Genomic DNA, 22800 nt, shown 5'->3' with positions numbered 1-22800 from the left:
AGCTCTAGATGTCACAAGGCGTGGTTGATGTCGCGAGAAGGCGCCGTGAGAAGGCGCAGAGTTGTTGTCGGAAGGCGTCGATAAGAATAAAAAGTTGTGTTATCGCCCCTCACTCTCACTCTCACTCTCACTCTCCCCCTCACTTTCTCCAACTCAACTCAGTCAACCACAACAACCACCACCACAAAAATGTCCAATCTATCCTCCTACCACCTCCTCACCTTCGACGTCTACGGCACCCTCGTCGACTGGGAGGGCGGCATCCTCGCCGCCCTCGAGCCCAGCCTGGCCAAGAACAACGCCTCGGGGAAATTCACCCGCCAGCAGCTGCTGGCTGTATACCATGAGTTCGAAAAGTCGCAGCAGACCAAGACGCCTGATATGCTGTACACCGATGTCCTTGCGACAATTCTCGCACCGTTGTTGTCGAAGCTAGGTCTCCCGGCGCCGACGGCCGACGAGTCCCGCGCGTTCGGGGAGTCGGTTGGCAAGTGGCCTGCGTTTCCGGATACAGTAGCTGCATTGAAGAGATTACAAAAGGTTTACAAACTGGTCGTGCTATCGAATGTCGACCGGGAGTCATTTTCCAAGACGAATGCGGGCAGTTTGGAGGGAGTCAAGTTCGATTTGGTGATCACGGCGCAGGACGTCGGGTCGTATAAACCGGATTTGAGGAATTTCAGCTACATGCTTGATGCTGTGAAGAGGGAGTTTGGTGTTGAGAGGGAGCAGGTGCTTCAGACGGCGCAGAGCCAGTTCCATGATCATCATCCGGCCAAGAAGGCCGGGGTTAAGTCAGTGTGGATTGTCAGGCCGGGAGCGACGATGGGGAATTTGGAGGAGAATATCTTTGATTGGAAGTTCGATACGTTGGGGGAGATGGCGGATGCATTGGAGAAGGAGAAGCAGTAAATTGGGATATATATTTCGAATGTGATAATAGCCCCTCAATATCCTCATCCATTAAACAATACATTATCACACCCACCTACTTAACAAACAGTGCTTCAACTAAACCAGAACAACAGTGCCAAAGACCCCAGCCAACCCCAACACCAGAGGCAAGTCCATATGGGCACTCGCTGCCGCCCCAGTAAAGACACTCGCAGTCGGCGTCGTCAAGCTAGGAGTATACCCACCACTCGCCGTCCCCGTAGGGACACTAATACCAACCGACGATGATCCAAACCCACCACTCCCACTCCCACTCCCACTCCCACCAAGCCCAGACCAATCAATCCCCAATCCCGAAAAACCATAGCCTGTCGACGTCGCAGAGAAGATAGGAGACTCAGTAGACGTAGCCGGCGTATCCCCACTCCCTGAAGGAATAGTAAACCCCGGCCATGCGAACCCAGAATCAGTATCATTAGGGAAAGAAGGCTGTGTGAACGTCGGCCCCGTATCCGTTGTCCCGGTGCCGCTGAAAGACCCTGTTAGGATTACGCGGATGAGATAGCCCAGGAAGAGGCCGAGGTCGTTTGCCAGCTGGTATTCGTGAAATATATTAGCTGAAGGAAAGGAAGGTGAATAATGATATGAGGGAGGGACGTACTGGGGTAAGTTGGTCTGCAACGTCGTTGAACTTGTCATTCCACTCGGGGGTGAAGATGTTTTTGCCGTCGCGGAGGAGGTCGAAGATTTGGTTGATTACGCCGTTGTTTAGGACGGAGGAGATGCCCTGGTTGGTTTCATTATGTCCGGTTAGCCAGTGCTCATACTGCACGGAGAGTCTGAGATGTACCGGTAGCAACGAGTTCAAGGCATCGGAGAGTCCTTGTTGTGGATCCTGGGCTTGTCGTTTGATTGCTTTCCTTTCTGTGCTGGTCTCCCTTGGATTAATACCTGGGATGGAAACACCAGCAAGGCTCGTAGTAAGACCGTCGAGAAGGGGGCCGGTCACTTCTGAGAGCTTAGAGAGCGTGGTGTCAACATCTCGATCAGGAGATGCATCTGGAGTGCCAGAGGCGATGGCCGTAACAAAGGAAACGAGGGGAAGGTATCTCAGAAAGTGCATTATAATTTAGAGATAGGAGTAACGACAGAATAGTGAGGAAAGACGACGAGAGCCTATGGAATGAGGGTGATGGGGTGATACATATAGCCAATTCTCATCCTTGCTGCAAACCCTAAGTGCGGCTTGCTGCCTGTATTGCATGTGATGGATAAGAAGCATCGCCGGTTCCTGGCGACATAGATTCGATTAGACGGAGATAATAGGTAAAACGGTGACTGCGGCTCAGGATAATTAATTAAGATAACTGTAAATTGGTTTCATAGATGGCGATGCCTGTCGGCCCGCGGAAAGCAAGACTTGGCTAATATCAAAGCGAGACGGCACTGGCTGTGTCTCAGCCTCTCAACCGACTAGCATAACAACGCGCCGGTTCTGACTATGCCTGATATAAGGTAGTGTGGGCTTAAGGCGAGTCTCGACCAGTCCAGGTTGTGCGCATCTACGGTTCCGTGACGTGCATGTAGAAGGCAGACGGTACCAACTCTGCCAGCCGGCAACGGACCCTCTTATTGATTTTTCAGACCTAATACCGGTAGTGTCCAGTGAGCCTGAAATATGTACTACACCGGCCGTTGCTCAAGAGTCTTGGCCAGTTGCACGAAAGCGACGGACAAGGGTTCTACCCCTGAAAGGCAATAGACATCTGATATAGAATATGACCCACCAAACCAATATCCATAGATCAGGATAGAATATAACACGCAGGATCTCAAGAAACATTCTCAATCCGCCTCTCTTCTGCCTTCTCCCCGTTCTCCACCAATCCACCAACGCCAACTCCCTCCTCCCCATCCAGAGTCTGCGTACCCTCCCCAAAAATCCTACCCATCTCCTCCAAAGTCCTCCCCTTCGTCTCAGGGAAAAGAAAATAAATACACGAAACATAAACCACACTCGGACAAATAAGCACAAGGTAAAACTTCCATCCAATCCGATCCAGCGCCACCGGCGCAGCAACAAGAGTCACCTCAGACGCTAAATAGAAACAGCTTAGCCCTAATGCAACACCCTGGCTACGGAGATGGTTGGGGAATATCTCCGCGATGTACGCGAACTGCGTCGCGTCCACGAAGAAACACCACCAAAATATGTAGAAGAAGATGAAGAAGACGGCGGCGCGGAGGCCAGCGACGTTTCCGCTGTTTGTGTCGAGGTAGGATGCTGATAGTGCGCATAGGAAGATCACGGATACCGTGCAGCCTGCTGCGCCGATGAGGAGGAAGGGACGCCGGCCGAAGCGGTCGACGTAGAGGGCTGTCCAGGTGTTGCCGATGAGAGTGAAGGAGGTCCAGCAGGCGTTTAGGAGGAGAGGGATGGACCCGGCGAGACCAAGGGAAGCGTAGATGAGGACGCCGTAGTTTGTGAGCACGAACGTTCCGAGGAACTGGTTCCCGATCATGAGGATTACAGCAATGAGGGAGCGTTTGCGGTTTGCCGGGGTGGAGAAGAGTGCTGTTCCGATTTTCTTCTTTCCCTGCGTGAGGAGTGATTGGTCGAGCTCGAGCTGTTTCTCTATCAAGGCGAATTCCTCGTCTGCGTTGGTGTTGCTGGAGGCGTGTAGTCGTTGGACGATTGTTAGGGCTCTCTCGCGTTTGTTCTTTGCGAGGAGCCACCGCGGTGACTCTGGGAGGTACGGACTCCCTCCTAGCACAAACAGAGGGAAGGTAACTTGAAAGGCGAGTGGGAAGCGCCATGCGAACGAAGCTGCCGGGCTGTTTCCATCCATGAAGAAGCATGCATACCCTAACCACCCGGCCAGACTGTAGCCCACAGCATACATGATGCCCGTAACGCAGACCATCGCACCCCGGGTTTCAGCCGTGGACACCTCAGCCTGGTATATAGGAACAATACAAGCAAGGGTTCCAGCTCCAATACCAGCGACCAGTCTTCCGACCAGGAACATCGCCATGTGGACAGCCCCCGAACACAGGGCACCTCCGATGACTAGCACAACAGCACCCATCTGGATGGTCGTTTTGCGCCCGTGCGCGTCTGCAGTCCATGCCTGTAGGATACAGCCGATGACGGCACCAGCAGAGTTAATCCCGTTCAGGGCCCCAATCATGTTCGTTGTATGTGCGTACCCCGGTGCGCTGGTGTCGGCTTCGAGATCAAAGTACGTGTAGAAGCTTGGCTGGCCGACCGTGGATCCGATCACGGCGAGCCCGTAGGCTGTTGAGATTGTGCCCACGGCCACGAGGATCACGACCCAGAGGTTGTAGGCGTTTACGGATATATTAGGCAGGATAGACATGGTAGGGCTGGCTGTCTTTGTGCTTGCAGGTAAGGTTTAAACGTCGAGATAAGGACAGGGAAGTGGCTAGATATACATACCGTGGACAGTCATTATTACCCCAATGAGGGACTCCATTCCGACAGTCTCGCCTGTCATAAAGCCTACTATCTACATCATTGCCGGACTCTGTTCCCCAAGCTGTATTGCAACCGGGCCCTCGGTTATGAGAAAACGCGGGGAACAAAGCTTAATTGGAGAATGCGGGGAAGCTGTAAACAATTACATGGGGTGATCGACTGTCATGACAGCATAAGAGATAATTCCAATGAGAAATTTAAACAGGAAGAGATCTATCTAAATGAATAACAGAAAAAATAAAATTATACAAAGGAAAAGTAAAACTCTGGTGGAAAACTTCATCGACAGTCGCTGTATGACCCTGCTTCTGAAGCTCAAAGGCCACAATGTTGGCATCTACCAGGTCTCCATCGAATTTTTGAGGAGCCATGTAGACCCACGATTGCGTAACGTCACCAACTGGCACGGGAAGAATTGGACCCAACTTGGCATCCACATCTCCATTAACGAAACGCCCACGGTTTCAGGCAGATGGTCAAGCAGTCTGCCAGCGAGCTCCCAGGTGATGCCGTCCTCAAGGTACGCCATGGCGATATCAACGTGGCAGTTCCAGCAATGGAGGTGATGGATACATCGGAGAAATCTCCTGCACTTTCGGTCTTCGCCACAGAGACGTTGTAAACCCCGTCATCAAGGTCAAGGACCCATTCGGTTGCCTCGTCGAGGTGGTTCAGAAGCGAGGTGAACAATGTGCCCGAAGGCGTATCGGTACATGTCCGGATCACATCGCGGAATTCGGGGGACTCGTACGGTGGCGAGATATAAGCTACTGGTGGGGAGATTGGAGAAAGTCATGAACACTCCACGTGGCGTTGAGAGATGCTCGAACGGGGACTATATTGGCGCAACACCCAGCGGCCTTCTCTGCGGTCGGATCCCCAGAATTGCGGCCTAATACAACATCACCGAAGATCACGCCCGGACTGCCCACGTATCGGGCCAATGTGAGCGCCCACCGCCGCACGCATGATTGTTGACAGGGCGTTGCCGGATTGTGAGATTGGAATTGTACCGGCCGAAGTTGACGTACTTGCTCAAGGGCAGGTGCTGATAGATCTCTTGAAGGGTGTTAACAAAGTTCGCAAGCGAAATTGTTTCGTACTCCGCGTGGCTCAAACGGAACATGATCCAGTGTTCGGATTCTTTGCAGGAGGTTATGATCGCGAACTCGAGGATGGATGGCCAAGCTGGGGCTGGCGATTCATATCTTGAGCAGAAAGATCCCTGATAAATTTTGACAGCTGGAATGTATTCTTCAAGAGAAACCTGGACCAACTGGTGTTCGTGGACGACACAAGTGCGCGGAATATCGTGTTTGACCAGTTCGATACAACTAGCCTCCCATCGTGCAATGTCCGGGTTCCCCTGCCCGTCGATGCTAACTTATGCCATCAGATCGCGGGACTTCCTTAGAGATGTGGCAATTGGGAGTGACTGAAGATCAATAGTGGGAGCTGCGTCGATGATATTGCCGGATAACGACAAAAAGAGGTTCGAGAGATTGCCACACGCTGCCACTTGTCAGCGTGGAGAATGGTTCGTACTTGGAAACAATGTTAGAAGCTTCTCCGGCAGTCTGGTCAATGAGCATGACCATATCGGAAAGGACAGGATGGCGGAAGACGTGAGTAACTCGCAAAGAAATTGAGCCTGTCCGCGGGCGCTGACTACATGCCATCGCCCGTATACTTTGCAGCTGCCATCGGTTTTGGTATAGGGTGATATTTTGACCTCGTCAATGGGGAAGTACTTCGACCAAGAGTCACATTCGTTCACAATACCCTAAGTAGCTCGTCGGTTCAGTTTGCCAGAATCCGTAAGGGGTAGTTTGCTGAATAGCAGGTACAGTTGCGGAACATGTACGAAGGCAGTGCCTCAAACAGATTTCAACGCAGATCACTAAAGGCTTCACACATGTCGTCGGTAACGGGCGACAAGGACGAATCTTTATTAGAGGAGGTGACCGGTATCTCCATCGCGACGGCTAAATATGCCTTACTAGAATCTCCTGTTGTTTCAGGAGCGCTGAAGACACCGACACTGACAGCGACTTCACCCACACCTGCGAAATTTGTCTTAACTCAGTAGTACTCAATCTCCCAATCTTAACACGCTGGCCGTGAATCTTCACCTGTGTGTCGCGTCTGCCGATATAAAGAAAGGGGCCATCGAGATTCTGCTGCTAAATCCCCAGTGAAACGCTTGCTCGAAAGGCTGGGCCACAATTTTCACGGTGGCTGCTCCGATTCGCGAATTCCGGCCCCAACCCTTCGCTGCCGATCTGGATGTTTATAGACAAATCGAGCTATGATCGCGCGATTAGTACGGAGTACGGTGGATAAGTTATCACAGGCCGCACGAGCATGACTTACTGAGTCAGTGAGTCACTTCATTGGGGTTGGCGGCGTCGATCAGCTCACCGAGGCCGGATCCAGCAGCTCGGTTGCTGTTTTTCTCTGGCACGACATCAACGTGCTGCCCTTCAGATGGGCAAAGTTCCCAGACTGTGCATCATCAAGGGCAGCATGGTACTGATGCGCCAGGCTCTCCACAAATCCGCACCGAGCTTGTACCAAGTCCTGTGACGACAGCATTGGAAAAAGCACCAACTGTGTTATTGATTTCTTAAGAGGCGCCTGAGGCCCAGAGGTTGCGTAGGAAAAGCAAACATCTTCCAATCCCGTATATGATCGGAGAACTAGTGCCCACGCGATGTGGCAAATGTTAGCGCCAGTGATACGAAACTAACCGCAAAATTCTCCGAGTTCAAGGCCCTCGGAGCCGAGCGGAATACTAGTCCTAATACTGTGGAGGTTATGGTGGCCGAGTGGGTCGCCATAGAGTGGGAAGTACGTAGTGGGAAGGTTGGGCTCCATAAAGGTAGTTTGACCAGTAGGCCATCGAATATTCCACTGGGAGCTATGATCGGTAGTTGACGGTATCTCGGGTAAAGTTCATTACCGACTTAGCTTCTGGCGACTGTATATCGAGACTGACCGAGGATGGAGACATTTTGCAAAGCGTCACTTCATGTGTCTTCCTTGGTGGACGAGTTCCTTATTACTGGTTCTCCAGCGAGATCATCGAACTAATTCCCTCCTTTAATATCACTTGGTCGAAATGCCCTTCACGATTGGCACTTTTTATGAATACCATACGAAGGGCGGGATGACGCTTCACTAGGCAAGACCAGGCACCTGTAGACGTGTAAAGTCGAGTTCGGTGTCTGAGCTGTCTGTGTTCAATTGAACCACAAAGGAGCATTGATGCAAATCTGGTCCAAGTCCATGACCTGAAATCGTAGACGCAGTTTTACCTGTTGTTGATCGCAGAATGCCTCGATATGCACCAAGCATGCGCTGGGAAGACTCTGGAGCTCATCACGCTGAGAGATTTCCTGCAGTGCCAACCCTTCTGAGTGTGATGATCTCCGAAGCCTCGTGAGGTCGCGCAGAATATAATCCTGCTCTGTGGTTGGTAGTGTCTCGGAATGGGATACAAAGCCCATGCGCGTGTCTTTCACTCTTCATAAGTCCGATTGAATTCTCGTCTTCTCCCCCCCGCACCACTCGTTGCCTGATGATATCAAAGCATGCTACCGCGGTTGACAGTTCAATACCGGCCTGAACCCTGTCGTTCAGGATAATACCAAATGCCAAAGCGCCATCGAACAATTTGCGTACTCCGGTAAGTGCGATAAATAATGCAGCAGTGACCAAGTCTTCCGGCTCAGTGCGGAAGGCGTCATGGATAGGTTTGTCGCAGCGTCTGCTTCCAGAACAGCCAGGTCGGATTTGTAGTTGTTTTCACCATTTGGATATCCATCCTGCCCTCTGGATTCCCTTGTTTGCTTCACTCCCTTTGAGTCCAAGGTCAGGTCATCAAATTCAAACCCCGATCCGCTCTGTGTCTTTGCCCAGGTTCCAAACGAATTCTCCGAAAGCCCGGGCCCCGGGGTATTTCCAAGTGCCGCATTATCATGATCGCATTGAAGCACATTACAGGACGAAGCGTCGGCGATGGTGAGGTGAAGGTCGAGCCGAAGATAGCGTGCGAGGCACGTGCCCTGCTGGACAAACACTGTTGCCTCTCATCTCCATCCCACTCCACATCTCCTCCGTCCATCGATTCCTTCCCAGTGCCATCGAAAATGGGGTTCATGACTCTGCGGTGCGCAAGAGGATGGATTCTGCCGCCGGAGGTGAGTTTCAATTGCTTGTTCCCGCGTTCTGTTGTGATATTCGCTCGGAGGAATCGATGATGGCTAACGAGTGATTCTAGCGCAGTGTAAACGGTCGACTCCGCTATATCGTCGCTCAGTTGGAACAATTTGACATCCCAAGCCTTCGCCGAAGAATAGGGTTTCTGCGCCGGAGTAAGGGGAATTGAAAGTAGACCGGCGCTACGAAAGTCGAGCACCCTGGTGTCCCGTTGCCTTCTGCCAGTTTTACAGATCGGCATAGCTTCGGGGTGCTTGTCGCCTCGAGCATGTCATTAATAGTGATGGTATACCCCGCTTCCCCGCAGCGGGCCATCGACTTGACCGCTAACAGAGAGTCCCCTCCATGTGCAACAAATGACTTGTCCAGCTTGATCTGTCCCACCGGACGGCGCAATACCTCTGCGCAAACCCCTCGGATGTCCTGCTCGATTGCATCACTGCCCGGAAGGGCCGTCCCTGACGAACCCGCGGTTCCCAGCACATTCTCGAATCAAAAAGTGAGTATGAAAGAATGAAAGGAAGCGATTTCGCGATTTTTCAAGCTGTCCTGGCTCTAGGCAGATGTATACCAAATGGGAATTATGTAGCTATTGACAGGAGACAGCCACGAGGTATTCTCGAACTAGAGCCAGGGACCGTACGAAGTCCACCTGCTAAAGCACATCCGAAACACACAGCAAGACAGATTCATTGATAACGATACTATTCCGCACATTGTATATACTCCGGAACAGTTCCATTTGCTCACTTTGGCGAGGTCAATGTCCTTTGTCTTGCCCCACCAGGCTGTCGATCACGCACCTCGAAAATCCAAATGCGATCTGTGACTGCAACAGGCCCACTTGCGCTTCGACACATTTTTCGGGTGTCCACGGATCACGGCACAGCGGGCCGGACACAGGAAAGACGGAGTTTTACGAGTGATCTTGGACCTTGGTGCTCGCTCGCACACGCCAGGCCAAACCCAAACAAGTGGTGACAGCGCTGATGACTTCATGCTCTGGGAACAGACAAACCACGTTGCTCGGGGCGGTCAACAAAGTTTCGATTTTTCAGACTTTGACGCCATGGCTATCATTTTTGCTTTTCTTTGGGTAGCACAACAGCAGTTCCTCATCGTGACTGCACGAAGCACATAGTAGGAGCCTGCATGATCCTGCCTCGTTGCACTACGATCACCTCGCAGTCTGCACTCCTGCCACAAATTTCGAAGAAGCCATGATGATAGAATGACGATGGACCCGATTGCCCCTAATGCACTCATGCCATGCGGTTCGATCAGCTAGGGAAGGTGAACATCAATCTCGGTAGAACCGCTGTGATGGATTCTCGATCGGATGGATCTAGGCCATCTTGACGCAGCAGTGAGCATATTGTCATTTCTAATTTATTCCTCTTTTGCTTTTGCATTTTGGATTTTTTTTTTTTCCTTTCAAGCGAAGCAGTCTGCAGGCGAGACCCAGAGGGCCAAAGCGACCTGCTGGATGAGGCAACGAACCCACTTCTGAGGGGTGTTTGTCAGAGGAGCGACGATCAGTGAGTTCGACCACGACTAAGTCTGCAGGCCTGCTGGTGGCGCCTGATGGGGAGCTGGCAGAGGCAGAACTCAAGCGCGAAACTCCGACTCCGTATTTATTTTTTTAATTTTTTTTTTTCGTTTTACCTAAACAGCACCCAATGCTTTATCCCAATCCTGCTAGGGCGGACGAGCTGGGCCAATAGTTCGCTGCCATGCAGGCCGTGGCTTGATATCCGCGACCAAGGTGGCTCTATTTGTGGGCCAGGCTGTCCGGGGTTCCTGGCCAAAGAATGGTCAATATTAATCTCAGGGACGGGAGCCATTGCGGGAACGCCCCAGGACTAGTCACGATCCACGAACCTCGTCTGCAAGATTGTGCCGATCACCCAAGACTGGGAATCGTGGCCATTCATCCGGTGTCGCAAAAGGCCTCTGCTTTTCCGATTTGAAGTCACCCAGCCTTCTGCGGGGCCGGAACTATGGGGAATCTTTCTGCCATTGCCAATCCATGATCCAGTTCAGCTGAACCACCTTCGAGACATGGGCTTGGCTGCCCGCCAGCATTCGGCGCTTCGTATCTAATACCAAGGTGTCTTGGAATCTGCACCTTCGATAAGCCTCAGACCCAGTCTGCGTGCCGCTCTCCTGTCTCCCTGCAGTGCATCTTCCCGCCCATGTTCCCAACTTCTCAGAGCTTCCCCTCCAATTTCCCCCGTCCTGGCTCCCGTCTCCAATTCATCTTTGGCATTTACAGTTCGAAATTCCCAAGCGGCGGAAAGACCCAGACCGCTCGCCAGACGGGTCCTTCAACTTGACATCAACCTGGCCTTCAACCTGGCTCACCAAGAGCTTTTATCTGGACCATGGCGGCATTCGAGAACCATTTGTACAACCTCCCCCCGTCCCCTTTTGCAGACACACTCTGGACGGGCTGGGATGCCAACTCTTCTCCCGTATCGACCCAAGAAGAGAGGAGCTTCGAGATAGAATCCAACTGGCAACAACATATCTATACGATACCGGATTACTACTGTCTGCCGCTCGACAAGTGGCCAGGCCAGCCAACTACACCTCTCTCCAGCTATTCCCCTACGGATAGCTCATTCTCAATGGGACAATACCCCGATACTTCACTCAATATCACAAATTGGGCACCAGCGATCGATACATTCGCCGCACCAGTATTCTCCGCTGCCCCGACCGCTCCTTCATGCACTCCTGAGCTCACGCCTCAATGCAACTCACTTCCCGACTACTCGAGCGCTTCGTCAGGAACAACAACACCGATCACTCAATCCTCCCCCACCGAACCGGAAAGCCCCCTACCCTCGTCGGCCAGCCCAAACACCAAAACCAACCGCGTCACAAAAACCACGATCCGATGCTGGGAGCACAGTTGCGGCGGTCGGGCATTTTCCTCTCTCGGGAACTACGAGCGACATCTCCGCGAGAAAAGCGGGCGAGCGAAGAGCTTCACATGCGAGCAGTGCGGCCAGCGTTTCACACGCTCAACTGCAAAAAACAAACATATCAGATACGGGCGGTGTCGGGTGCAACAGGCTGGGCCCATGCCTGGGCCCAAAAGCCGAGCAGCACCGAAATCAGGCAGTTCCCGGCACCGATAGTCAGCTAGCCACCGACTGACTCCCTGCGACGAGGCATACACATCACATACATACCCGTGATTTGATTTCAGACGCATGCACATATTACCCGAGCACCCGTTGTTCCGCGAAATCTTCAATCAGAGCGATAGTGACATTTTATTTAACGATGGGACTGGATAGGAATCATAGGATAGGAGTTTTGTATAGCAAGCAAGCGCTGCTGCTAGAAACAACCGAACAGGTTATTTATTTGAACCAAGGGAAATTAATTTATACTATATTCAAAGCTACAAAGCAAGAAAAAAAACCAATCAAAATCTATATAACTTGTTATTTTCTCTCCTCGCATATCTCCTTGTAGCCTCCGTAGCTCGTCCCAAGTAGCGGTTCTGCTAAATTAAGCTTAGTTCCGCGATCATGGTACGGATTTCGGGTCGCAGATGCTAGTTCCCACAGGGCCGTGCAGGCCACGTGATGCCAAGATTGTCTGATGAATAAGCAGGATCCATCTCCATTCTCCAACCATCAACTCCGTCGGAAAAGCCGATTAGTACTAGGATTTTGGAGTTTTGGAAAAATTTTGTGTACTCGGAATTCATAGATGGCGAGAATGCTTTGGAAAGGGACACTCCGTGTAAGATATTAGGGCGGGCAATCGATGACCCTAGGGCTAGGCACAATCGCGTCTGGCATGGGTTCGGCAATCAGAGCGGGTCTCGAGATTTGTCAACGTAACGAAGTTAACTTGTATGACTCCGACACACTCTACAAGTTTTTTTGTTTTTTACTGTTGCCGAGGATATATATAATATAAACAGGGTATAATGGAGCTGTTCTATATCACACTGAAACAACTTGTATATCGAGTTTAATTTCTCCGATTTCCACAATACGGTAACTATATATATATATATCGCTGTAGCGAACAAGCATAAGACAAATGAATATGGAAGTAAACATTGTGAAAACAGCAATTGTATTGGAAACATATCAAACCACTTGCACATACTGCACAGATATAGCAAATATAACTAAGGGTCAGAACCAATTTGAATAAGAAAAGAGCAAATAAAGAAACACAACATTGGAGTATGCAATACTCAACCTTTCACATGCCTAGATTCCGTAGTCACAATCTGCGCAATCCGTACAATACTTCCCGATCCCCGCAGCATCACAAGCTGAACATTCGCCTGCCGGTAAGCCCCAATCCAGTTGCGGAGCTCGACAGCAACAAGCGAGCCAGCACCGTAGCTGCTCAGCTGCGCCAGAATAGCATCCCAACCGGTGTGGCGACAAGCTTGCTCAGCTGGCCAGGATAGCGTCTGTGGCGATTGCAACAGCATCATCAAATTGGATCGTCGACGCCAGGAGGGTTTGGGCATGGGGAAACAAGGGAGCATGCACTGACGAGACCAAAGAACTAGCAGTTACTGTAGAAAGCAGTACGCTGAAGAGCCCTGCGCCATCCCTGGAGTGGAGGCCACGAGCTAGATCGACAGCCTCTGGAAAATCATCAGGGATCGATGTTGTCATGCTTGTACGAAGGAAAAGAGTGGGGACTGTCTGAATTTCTGGCATGCACCGCACATGGAAGCGGAAAAAGGTCCAGCTCGATTGGAGAGTGCCGATGGGCCGAATGGGTTGTTGAATCTGTTGAATCTGAGAGGTGTGCCTGCTAGCGGTCGTGGCATTATCCGGTCGGTGCGTTGCGATAGCCAAGCTCCCTGCTGTTTGCCTGCATATATTGCATATTTTTTGTAATACGACATCGTCGACGCGGGCAAGTTATCTACTATTCCTACGTACTCATCTAATTGACAATCTGCCGTCACGGTTCCCTCGCAATGGAAGCAACAGTGGTGAAGCTCGGCGCCCCCTTCAACGAAGATGTGATCAGCGATGGACCAGCAGATTATGCGGTTCTACGCAAAGTCCGTCATCGTTTTTGAACTGGACTCGAAAAAGGGTTTGGTGATATAATTCACCATCTGGAGCAGAGTCTCGCTGTCGCATTGAGTGAGATCCCCGACTTCGCAGTGACCGTTGAACCAGTGCCAGCCACCGGGTCGGTGGACGGCCCAGCAGAGGACGAAAAGTCGAGCTGCGTGAAAAATTCACCATTGAATATGATAATATCTGATACATGAATATATGTATGTATGTTAACTCACCGTCTTCTCAACAACTTTATCCTCAGGGTTTCCCTTATTCGGTGACCACCCCAGTTCCCGCACGAGAGAGCATGAAAGCAAGTCGAAACATTCCAGAAGTATCTTGTCCGTTGCCTTATTCCGGTGATTGCATCGACAAAGGGGGCTCTTCCGCCGCATTGCGGTGGTAGACTGGCGTTCCCTTCTAGGACGAATTGCCTGAGATATTTGATGGTCGACCCCGACTGTCGGAAATAGAGTGCTCGCGAAGCATCGATTTTGGGGACTTTGTCGCAGAGTGAGACACCTAAAAATCACCGTCAGGGTACTCCAATAGTATCCAGGTATAGAATCTGGTACTATGGAGCGGTTATCGGCAAGTATGAGGTCTGGCTGGCAGACTTTGATAGGGTTGTGTGTATAAGAAACCACGCGCTGGCCCTAAGAAGTTCCAGATCATTGCAGATCAGAAGCAATGGCCACGCCAAAATTCTTCTTCCACTCTGGCACACCGAGGCAGCCAATCAGAGGCGCGTTTTGTTGTGGTGAATTTCCGCCGGCCCAGAGCTTGTCCAGACAGATGTCCAGGAAGCCGTTTCTGCCAGGCCACGAGGCATTTTGTGCTGGTGGCTTGAACTTGGTCCAGCCCAGGCCGAAAAGGGTAATTGGAGGTTTAAACCGGTTGTTTATTGTTTCGGATATGCAAGACACACTTAATGCTGCGGTGCTGAGATCGGCATGGGGACACTATACTCGAGATAGACAATGGAGGGGGGTTCCCGAACATCTTCCGGGGTAAATGCAGGCCCTCTCGTCTCAGCCGCGTCGGTTTCGAGGACATGCAAGGCATCCCGATCCAGGTAAAGTGGACTGTGCCGTGCATCTGATCAATCACGAGGTACCTGGCAGCCTCATGACTCAATCCATGCGCGCCCTGCCGCAGTACCCTGAATGTCGGGTATATGTACGGCTTACCGTTCTTGGATATCGATCAAATGCGCGGGAAGATCTAGGTGAAAACTCATACCATCCACACTGCATGAGCCCGGCTTGGGGGCACAGATGTCTTTCGAGTTATTCGAACAGGTTCTCCCTCGTCTTGATCAGTTGTCGACTCAACATAAGCTTCCGGGCCTGCTTCTATCTGATGAACCTCCAAAGTCGAGAGCTGGGCCTGACGCAGTCATGGCTGTGTGGTTTCACATTTGCATATACCTCTTATAGACGTCAAACCTTGTACGGTGGACTCGATAGGACCCGGGCCGGAATCCGCGGCGTTCATTCCCGTCTCGCTAGACCAAGTTTCATCGGCTGCCATGCGCTTGGGCCTTTCCCACGGGCAGTGATTGCCGAGAATGAGGTGTTCCTGGAACTCGGATCAAGCGCGACGCTGGCCTAGCCCTGACAAGGTTGTGAAATCGAGGAATTTGGGACGCCCCAGTTCCCCATGTGCAGCATGTGAAGCCATCAGTCCAATTGCGGTAATTATTGATAGGCGAGGGTTTCATCGTGCGTCCACTTCCTACTGGGGTGACGCCATATAACCCGTGGGTCTGTTTCAGCGTTAAAAACATCGTTCACTAACCTAGGGCTCCAACGTGATTTTCGATTTCCTTTAGGGCTGGGATGACTACTCAACGAACCAATTTACTTACACTCCCACTGCACTGTGACTAGCACCCTCGGAGCCAGGGTCCGAGGTTTTGGTATCCTGCTCCTACCTGCTCATAAGATATGATAACATATATCGCGGAGTTGTATGCAAGCTTGATTTCTCTTCTTGGATATAGAGCAGGCCGCGGGGGTAGCGACATTGAAGCGGCAAGTGCGACCCAGTCCACACAGTTAATCGGTTGCATGGAGAAGGTGTGATGAAGAGATCACCAATCGCTCTTTCCTAGATTATATTTACATATTCCCTAAAAGGAAGGTGCGATCAGGGAGGTCCAGATCCGTGAGAGAGAGGCAAGTGCGAGCCCAAATGGCTTGTATAGCCAAGTACGCAAGGCGATGTGGGCAGTAGATTCTGGTCGGGTCTACAGACAGGTACTGAGTTGAAGCCTAGCACCACAGGATAATAGACCACCCTAACAGGATACATTGTCGTGCAAAGATGTACTTTATACCTATACTTGACAGTTGGAGATGTTTATACTCGGATATGTCTCCCGAACCTCGGATAGCCCTCCGAAGACGACAGACCAAGAGACCAATGGCAGCTCATGAATAGATTGGAGAACGTGACTAACAGAGTCTTCGATATTCCACTTTCCCGCGGATTTGAGATACCCCGCGATGTTTAAGATGTTGTTGTGCGCCTGTCGATAACCAGGGTAAAAAGTGAATAGCGGCGAAGCTTTGTCGGCAACAAAGTCCAGGAATTGTGCCAATTGGGTGTGGAATAATTGCGCGCCCTATAGGTATAATGGTTCAAGTACACATCGCGGTGCTGGACACCGATGTTCCCTGTTATCGGGTGTACGCTAAACGGGGGCTATATAGCACTCAGTTTCGTCGGCTCCTCCAGGCCGCTGCAGAGCGGATAAACAAGCGCGGGCAGGAGCTGAAGAATGGAGAGATAGAGGTCCGGGTAACGGGGTTTGATGTGGTCGGCGGAGTGTTCCCTTCCCTGGAGTGCCTGCGAGTGGACACGGTAACCGATGGCAGCGTCTATACAGATTCTCGACCGCCCCCGATAGACGCCATCCTTGTGACCGGCGCGGCCGCAGCGGCGTACGATGATCTACACTGGATACCGCCCCTGCAATCCTATCTCCAAAGGGTGTATTCCGAGTTCCCTCTCGTCAGGATCTTCGGCTCGTGCTTTGGCCATCAACTTATCGGGCAGGCCTTACTAGGGGCGGGGCCGGATGCAAAGGGCGACCAGCTATCTGGAAAGGTGGTCGTGAAGCTGATGCCAGACGGCCACGAAATTGGGCCGCACTCGATCACGTTGAATCCTGAGTTCGCACGCCGATTCGTACCTTTCCAGCGATTCTCGTCCACCAACCCGCTTCGCCTCCAGCTTATCCACGGTGACGCTGTGGTACCTTATCAGGAACTAAATGGCGAAAAGGGAACGACAGACGACTTTCTCGAAGGAACGTGGATGAGCCTTGGAAGCACCGACCGCTGCTCTATCCAAGGGTTATATAACCCTGGTCGTGTCCTCACCCTGCAAGGCCACTTTGAATACGACGCCTTTGCTACTGGGGAGCTTTGTCACCAATTTGCGAAGACATTCAGCTGGTCAGAATCGCGGCTCTCTTCGCACCTGGAGAGGATTTGGGGGTCATCCAGACATGACATGGAGGATGACGATGACTCTGGCGTTGTGGCTGAAGCTGTTCTATTGTTTTTTGCCGGGGAGGATTAGACTGCATTCGAAAATATAGATCTGCCAGAGCTTGGCCAAAAGTGAAATAAATGACTTCAAATATTATAGAGTAAATAAAAGCAAAGCTGACTATCTGATTGATATTCCCACATCATCGGCATGAAGGTAATATCATGGGTGTCGTTGGCTTCGATATCTGGCTGGAACTGTAAAGAAAAAGCGGTGCATAACGGTCAACACTCGAGCTATCTAGCTATTTTAGAGATTATATGTTCAAAGCAAGACCAATCAGTGGAGATGAACAGGCGATATGCGGGGGAGGTGGGGTTGACATCCACGACATGACATGACAACCATCTCCACGCCCTGTCGGTGACTTTCCGTCCTCATCCGTATAGAAACTCCTACTGAATCGCCCATATTTCTCCAAACCATCAACGCGCCCTTTCGGTGACACGCCCGAGAGTTCGGGTCTTCGGGCCGTACCCTCATACAGCTGGCTTTAGTTGCGTCGTATCACAGACGACATACCGGTAAATCTATTCATTCTGTACACCATTTGTCCACTTGGTGCCTTGTCTACATCGGGAGTGAGATACAGGCCTTACTGGAGAAAAGATGTCAACAAAACTATGCCTTCCACCATACCCGCGGGGCTTCCTCCGGTATGGACAGTACGGAAGCAGCTTACGCCGGACTGGGCACGCCAAACCCAAATCAACAATGACAACCACTATGGCCAGTTCGTCAAAGGAGACAATGCTACCACCGCCTCATTCCCTGCTCCCGAATAAGATGCTCCTCCGAGCATTCCTGGTAGCCACCGTCTCGTCTCATTCGTGGTTACTGCGCCCCGCGCTTGCGGTGTTGTCGATGCTCAACCGCCCCAGGATATGGCTGCTGGATGTAGACGGGAATCCGGTGTTGAGGGGGATTGTCAAGAAGACGTTTTATAATCATTTCTGTGCGGGGGAAAATGGGGAGGAGGTTAGGGGGACGATTTGCAGGATTAAGGATATGGGGTTCAAGGGGGTGATTTTGACTTATGCGAAGGAGATTGTTGTTGATGCGTCGGCGAAGGAAAAGAATGCTGGGGGGGAGGATGGGATGGAGTCCCAGGATGTTGAGAATTCTGATATCACGGCGTGGAGCGACGGTGTTTTGGAGACTGTGGAGATGGTGAATGAGGGAGATATACTGGCTTTAAAGTATGATACATGACTGCGAAGAAGTGTTTGCAATGCTAATATCATGTACAGATTGACAGGCGCAGGTTCTCCCGCCATGCAAGCCCTTTCTTCCAACCAGCCACTACCAGAGCAGATGACGGCCGCGCTACGAAAGATTTGCTCCCGCGCCGTCGAGCGGAAAGCGCGTATCTTCGTGGATGCCGAGCAGCAGTCTGTCCAACACGGTATCGATGGTGTGGCCTTGGATCTCATGCGGGAGTATAACAAGGGCGGGGTGGCAGTGGTATACAATACGTACCAGGCGTACCTGAAATCCACGCCAGCCAATCTGTTGTCTCAAATGGATATTGCTGAGAAGGAAGGCTTCACTATCGGGATCAAGCTCGTTCGCGGCGCATATATTGCGGCGGAGCCGCGGGCTTTGATTAACGACACCAAGCTCGAGACCGATGATATGTATAATACGATGGCGGAGGGTATCATTCGCCAGCAGTATGGCCATTTTGGGAAGGCAGACAAACCCTTCCCGTCGGCTCAGTTATTTCTCGCTACCCATAATAAGGAGAGTGTACTGAATGCGGACCGACTGATCCAGCAAGAACTTGCGTCGGGACGACCAGCGACCCAGACACAGTACGGACAGCTGCTTGGAATGGCGGACGGTGTTAGCTGTCGGCTATTGCAGCTGGGCAAGGACTCTGGTGAGAGGACACCCCCGGAAGTATTCAAGTGTCTCAGCTGGGGGACATTGAAGGATTGTCTGTCTTATTTACTGCGTCGCGCGGTTGAGAATAGGGATGCGGTTGGGCGGACAAGAGAAGAATATCTACTCCTCAGGAGGCAAACTCTGCGTCGGCTGAAGAGGGGGTTCATGTAGGACAGAGTTAGTAGCATAGATATGATTTACTTGAGTTCTCAATGTCCATGCAGGAGTTCCTGTCATAGTAACGAGCGCACCGAGTCACATCGTTCCAATCGAAATGTAGGGTTAGTGGGCAGTACCTACCTATTTCAAGATAGCATGCCAACCTATTAAAGAAAATAGGTGGATAACAATACGACGACAATTCTTCTCCCCAACAGACCAAGTAGAACCCATCTGCATCTCGGTCGTTTCACCCGCAGGCAGCACGCCCTGTCGGAGACAAGGCCGAACCAATGCTAGTCAAATAGCATGCAATCTAGAAACCCTCAGCTTGGAAGAAAGATCGCGAAACGCATCGCAATAAGCCATGTCTTCGGAAATAGAGGGTACATCAAATCCAGTAGTGGACTGGCAGGAGACCGCGAAGGGCCTGGCAGCTGGAGCCGCTGGGGGTGTTGCGCAGGTACTTATCGGTGAGAAAAATCGCATTGAGCCGTTCAGCCCTACCGTATAGCCCGAGAGCTAACAGGGTATACAGGACAGCCTTTTGGTTCGCACTGGATCCTTTTATGACTACTGGCGAGAGAAGTGTTGTACTCATCGGTAGATATTGTCAAGGTCCGACTCCAGACACAGGCCGGAAGCACAGCGCTCTCGGTGGCACGTCGCACCTGGACGCGAGAAGGACCGCTTGCGTTTTATAAAGTCCGCCGCGCTTGATTCTTATTTTGTCTTGATACCACTGACGTAGTACATAGGGAAGTCTGGTCCCCTTGTTAGGAGTCGGTGCCTGCGTGAGTTTACCCCTCGCATGACATTATTAATATTCTACGACATACTCATGTGAAACAGGTCAGCATCCAGTTCGGCGCATTCCACGGCTTCCGCCAGCTCATCGAGCATTACAATAAAGCCCACCGACCTGGTGGCGGCGCAGATCTGTCGCTGCCCCAGTTTTATCTCGCCGGCGGTTCGGCGGGCGTGGCCAATAGCGTCGTCTCGGGCCCTGTCGAGCACATCAGGATCCGGCTCCAGACACAGCCTCATGGCAAGAATAGCAGGCTGTATTCTGGACCTTGGGACTGCGTGCGGAAGATTATCCGGACCGCCGGTGTATCTGGGCTGTATCGTGGACAGGTTGTTACCTTGTTGCGTGAGTTCCATGGCTACGGGGTGTGGTTTGCGGCGTATGAGGGGCTGCTTGGTGTCTTGCAGGAGAGAGAGCAGAAGACGCGTGAACAGCTTAGTAGTTGGCAGATTGCGCTATGCGGGGGTCTAGCTGGGGAGGCGTTGTGGTTGTTGAGCCATCCGCTGGATGTCATTAAGAGTAAGATGCAGAGTGATGGGTTTGGGCCGCAGGGGCGGTATCGCACGATGAGGTATGCGTTTCGGGCTACTTGGGAGAATGCCGGTGTGCGCGGGCTCTTCCAGGGCCTTGGGCCAGCCTTGCTCAGAGCGATGCCTGTCTCTGCTGGGACCTTTGCGACGTGGGTTTTGCGTCAACTATGACTGTTATGGTGGGGTTTGCTAACGGCTCGATAGGGTTGAGGTAGTGCGCAAGTTGCTTAGCTAGCTTGCATATTCAGTTGTCTAGACTGGTCTGGTATGGGATAGAATGGTCCGCGCTTTCTCAAAGATATTGTACTTTTTCTAGGGGTTCTGTTCACTGTTGTCGTACTTGGTAGATAGGATGTTGTGTGATATGGCCGACAGTACCCGACCAACCCCACGTTCCGCACAAACTAGACGATCAGGGGATTCTGGAAGCATAATTGGAACGGAGGAATCTTCCAATGAGATTTGCTCGGTGCTACATCTGTCGCGACGAGTTGCCCGTTGTATATCCCACAAACGCCGAGACATAGTAGTAGTCTCTCACTAAAGGTCAAAATCGGAGCGTCGGTGTTGCAGTGTAAACGACGACTTGATTAATACCGCCGCTCTTCAATATTATTAGGACTGATTCAACAACATCTCATATGGCGATCCCCCGATGTTGTGCGCTCGGTTGTAGGACCCGCCATACTCCACCGGTGTGTCGATATCCGGCACCGGCCCGGTTACAAAGGCTTCGCTTGTTCCCTGCAGAAGTCATACCAAAGCTCTCAAATTGTTTCTCGATAACGCTGTATACACTCTGGCTCTCAATCTGGCTCACGATATACTGGACACGAACACCACCGGAATTGAGAACACTGGACCTGAGAACACTGGAACAGAACAGCAATCTACGGCCTCTTGATTGCAGATAGAATGGCACCACCACGCGACTCTCCGGGAGAGAAGCTACATCAGAGTCTCACAATCGATGCCCTTGCGGCATTTGCTGCTGCCGTACTGGTTACGCCAGCCGTGACAGTCATGGACAGGTGCGTTCACCATGGGCGATATCGCCGTTGAGAGTTGAGCCCTCCCACTAAATCACCCCAGGGTCGTCGTGGAGAAGTCGTGCACTGTTCGGCCCACAATGGATATTTTGAAGAAACACGCAAAGTCGCTATTCCAGAAGCCTCGTCTCTTTGCATCGTCGCGGCCGTGCCTGCTGGTGTTCGGGCTCTACTTTGGCACATACGGCACAGCCAACTTCGCCACCTCGGTAGCACACTCCGGGTTCCTGGACCTCGAACCGGCAGCTGCCAACACATTAACCGTCCTGGCGACATTGTCCGCAAATGTCCCTCTTGGGATCTACAAGGACACTGTCTTTGCCCGGCTCTTTGGGTGCCCTAAATTACCGGGTCCGGCACCCGGCAAGCCGTTGCCGATCTCCATCCCTCCACCGACGCCCCGAACACCACTGTCCACTTACATCGGCTTCCTCGTTCGTGATATCATCACCATTCACACTTCTTTCACTCTCCCGGCTACCTTATCCTCCTCCATTCCCGACTCATTAATCCCAGACCCGCAATCGAAGGCTGTGCTGGCGCAGCTGTTCGTGCCCGTGCTGGGCCAGATAATCAACACGCCAATACACCTAGTCGCCCTTGCAATTTACAACAAGCAAGGCTCGCTGACTATGTCTGAGGCGTTAACGACGTTACGCATGAATTTGGTTCCTGCGTCCCTGACGCGCATGATGCGCATCATCCCGGCTTTTGGGTTCGGGACGCTTACGAATAATGAAGTCCGCTTGGCGTTACTGGATAGACTGCATACGGCGGAGGATTTGAGGGGGAATGATTGACTGATAGAATATAGGATAAATGATAAATATTTGCCCTGGTGGCTTTCTTCGAATTTTTTTCTTGACAGTTGGATTTACTTATGATGTTTGGTAGAGGAAAAGGCACAGCCCGCCCGGACAGGTGTTCCGGCTACATGTTGTGGCTGGCAAGCATGGCTGATTCAAAGTTGGATATGTTGACACATGATCGGTACCAGATGTTCTTGGTTCAGGATGTGCCTTCCTGGAGTTTGAGTCCAAGTGGTGCCGCCACCGTCCAACCCTTGTAACCTCTGGCGAGAGCAGCTGTTGGACGCCTATGCGGCGCGGTGTTCCGTACACCAAGT

At 51.6% G+C, this 22800-nt stretch overlaps 9 protein-coding genes across 9 annotated transcripts; 6 read left to right on the top strand and 3 right to left on the bottom strand.

Moving 5' to 3' along the window:
* Positions 1-189: 189 nt before the first annotated feature.
* APUU_30186A (putative haloalkanoic acid dehalogenase) lies at positions 190-912 on the top strand (the record flags this gene model as incomplete). Its single annotated transcript, XM_041701250.1, has 1 exon — positions 190-912. One exon carries the CDS (start codon positions 190-192, stop codon positions 910-912), a length of 723 nt encoding a protein of 240 aa, XP_041554155.1.
* Positions 913-1011: 99 nt separating this feature from the next.
* Positions 1012-2017, bottom strand: APUU_30185S (uncharacterized protein; the record flags this gene model as incomplete). Its single annotated transcript, XM_041701249.1, has 2 exons — positions 1012-1488; positions 1556-2017. The coding sequence occupies 2 exons, from the start codon at positions 2015-2017 to the stop codon at positions 1012-1014; spliced, it is 939 nt and encodes a 312-aa protein (XP_041554154.1).
* A 709-nt stretch (positions 2018-2726) lies between these two features.
* APUU_30184S (uncharacterized protein) lies at positions 2727-4274 on the bottom strand (the record flags this gene model as incomplete). The annotated part of the gene is made up of 1 exon (XM_041701248.1): positions 2727-4274. The coding sequence occupies one exon, from the start codon at positions 4272-4274 to the stop codon at positions 2727-2729; it is 1548 nt and encodes a 515-aa protein (XP_041554153.1).
* A 6724-nt stretch (positions 4275-10998) lies between these two features.
* On the top strand, positions 10999-11760 carry APUU_30183A (uncharacterized protein; the record flags this gene model as incomplete). Its single annotated transcript, XM_041701247.1, has 1 exon — positions 10999-11760. The coding sequence occupies one exon, from the start codon at positions 10999-11001 to the stop codon at positions 11758-11760; it is 762 nt and encodes a 253-aa protein (XP_041554152.1).
* Positions 11761-12732: 972 nt separating this feature from the next.
* APUU_30182S (uncharacterized protein) lies at positions 12733-13127 on the bottom strand (the record flags this gene model as incomplete). Its single annotated transcript, XM_041701246.1, has 2 exons — positions 12733-12750; positions 12894-13127. The coding sequence occupies 2 exons, from the start codon at positions 13125-13127 to the stop codon at positions 12733-12735; spliced, it is 252 nt and encodes an 83-aa protein (XP_041554151.1).
* A 3193-nt stretch (positions 13128-16320) lies between these two features.
* APUU_30181A (uncharacterized protein) lies at positions 16321-17271 on the top strand (the record flags this gene model as incomplete). The annotated part of the gene is made up of 1 exon (XM_041701245.1): positions 16321-17271. The coding sequence occupies one exon, from the start codon at positions 16321-16323 to the stop codon at positions 17269-17271; it is 951 nt and encodes a 316-aa protein (XP_041554150.1).
* A 579-nt stretch (positions 17272-17850) lies between these two features.
* APUU_30180A (uncharacterized protein) lies at positions 17851-19299 on the top strand (the record flags this gene model as incomplete). Its single annotated transcript, XM_041701244.1, has 2 exons — positions 17851-18440; positions 18492-19299. The coding sequence occupies 2 exons, from the start codon at positions 17851-17853 to the stop codon at positions 19297-19299; spliced, it is 1398 nt and encodes a 465-aa protein (XP_041554149.1).
* Positions 19300-19654: 355 nt separating this feature from the next.
* Positions 19655-20860, top strand: APUU_30179A (uncharacterized protein; the record flags this gene model as incomplete). The annotated part of the gene is made up of 6 exons (XM_041701243.1): positions 19655-19760; positions 19826-19837; positions 19906-19982; positions 20046-20081; positions 20140-20774; positions 20830-20860. 6 exons carry the CDS (start codon positions 19655-19657, stop codon positions 20858-20860), a joined length of 897 nt encoding a protein of 298 aa, XP_041554148.1.
* A 680-nt stretch (positions 20861-21540) lies between these two features.
* On the top strand, positions 21541-22474 carry APUU_30178A (uncharacterized protein; the record flags this gene model as incomplete). Its single annotated transcript, XM_041701242.1, has 2 exons — positions 21541-21656; positions 21718-22474. The coding sequence occupies 2 exons, from the start codon at positions 21541-21543 to the stop codon at positions 22472-22474; spliced, it is 873 nt and encodes a 290-aa protein (XP_041554147.1).
* Between the last annotated feature and the right edge of the window lie 326 nt (positions 22475-22800).

Source organism: Aspergillus puulaauensis, chromosome 3 (genome assembly GCF_016861865.1).
Source record: "Aspergillus puulaauensis MK2 DNA, chromosome 3, nearly complete sequence".
NCBI classification, from domain to species: Eukaryota; Fungi; Ascomycota; class Eurotiomycetes; order Eurotiales; family Aspergillaceae; genus Aspergillus; species Aspergillus puulaauensis.
This window is presented reverse-complemented; position numbering and strand designations above follow the sequence as displayed.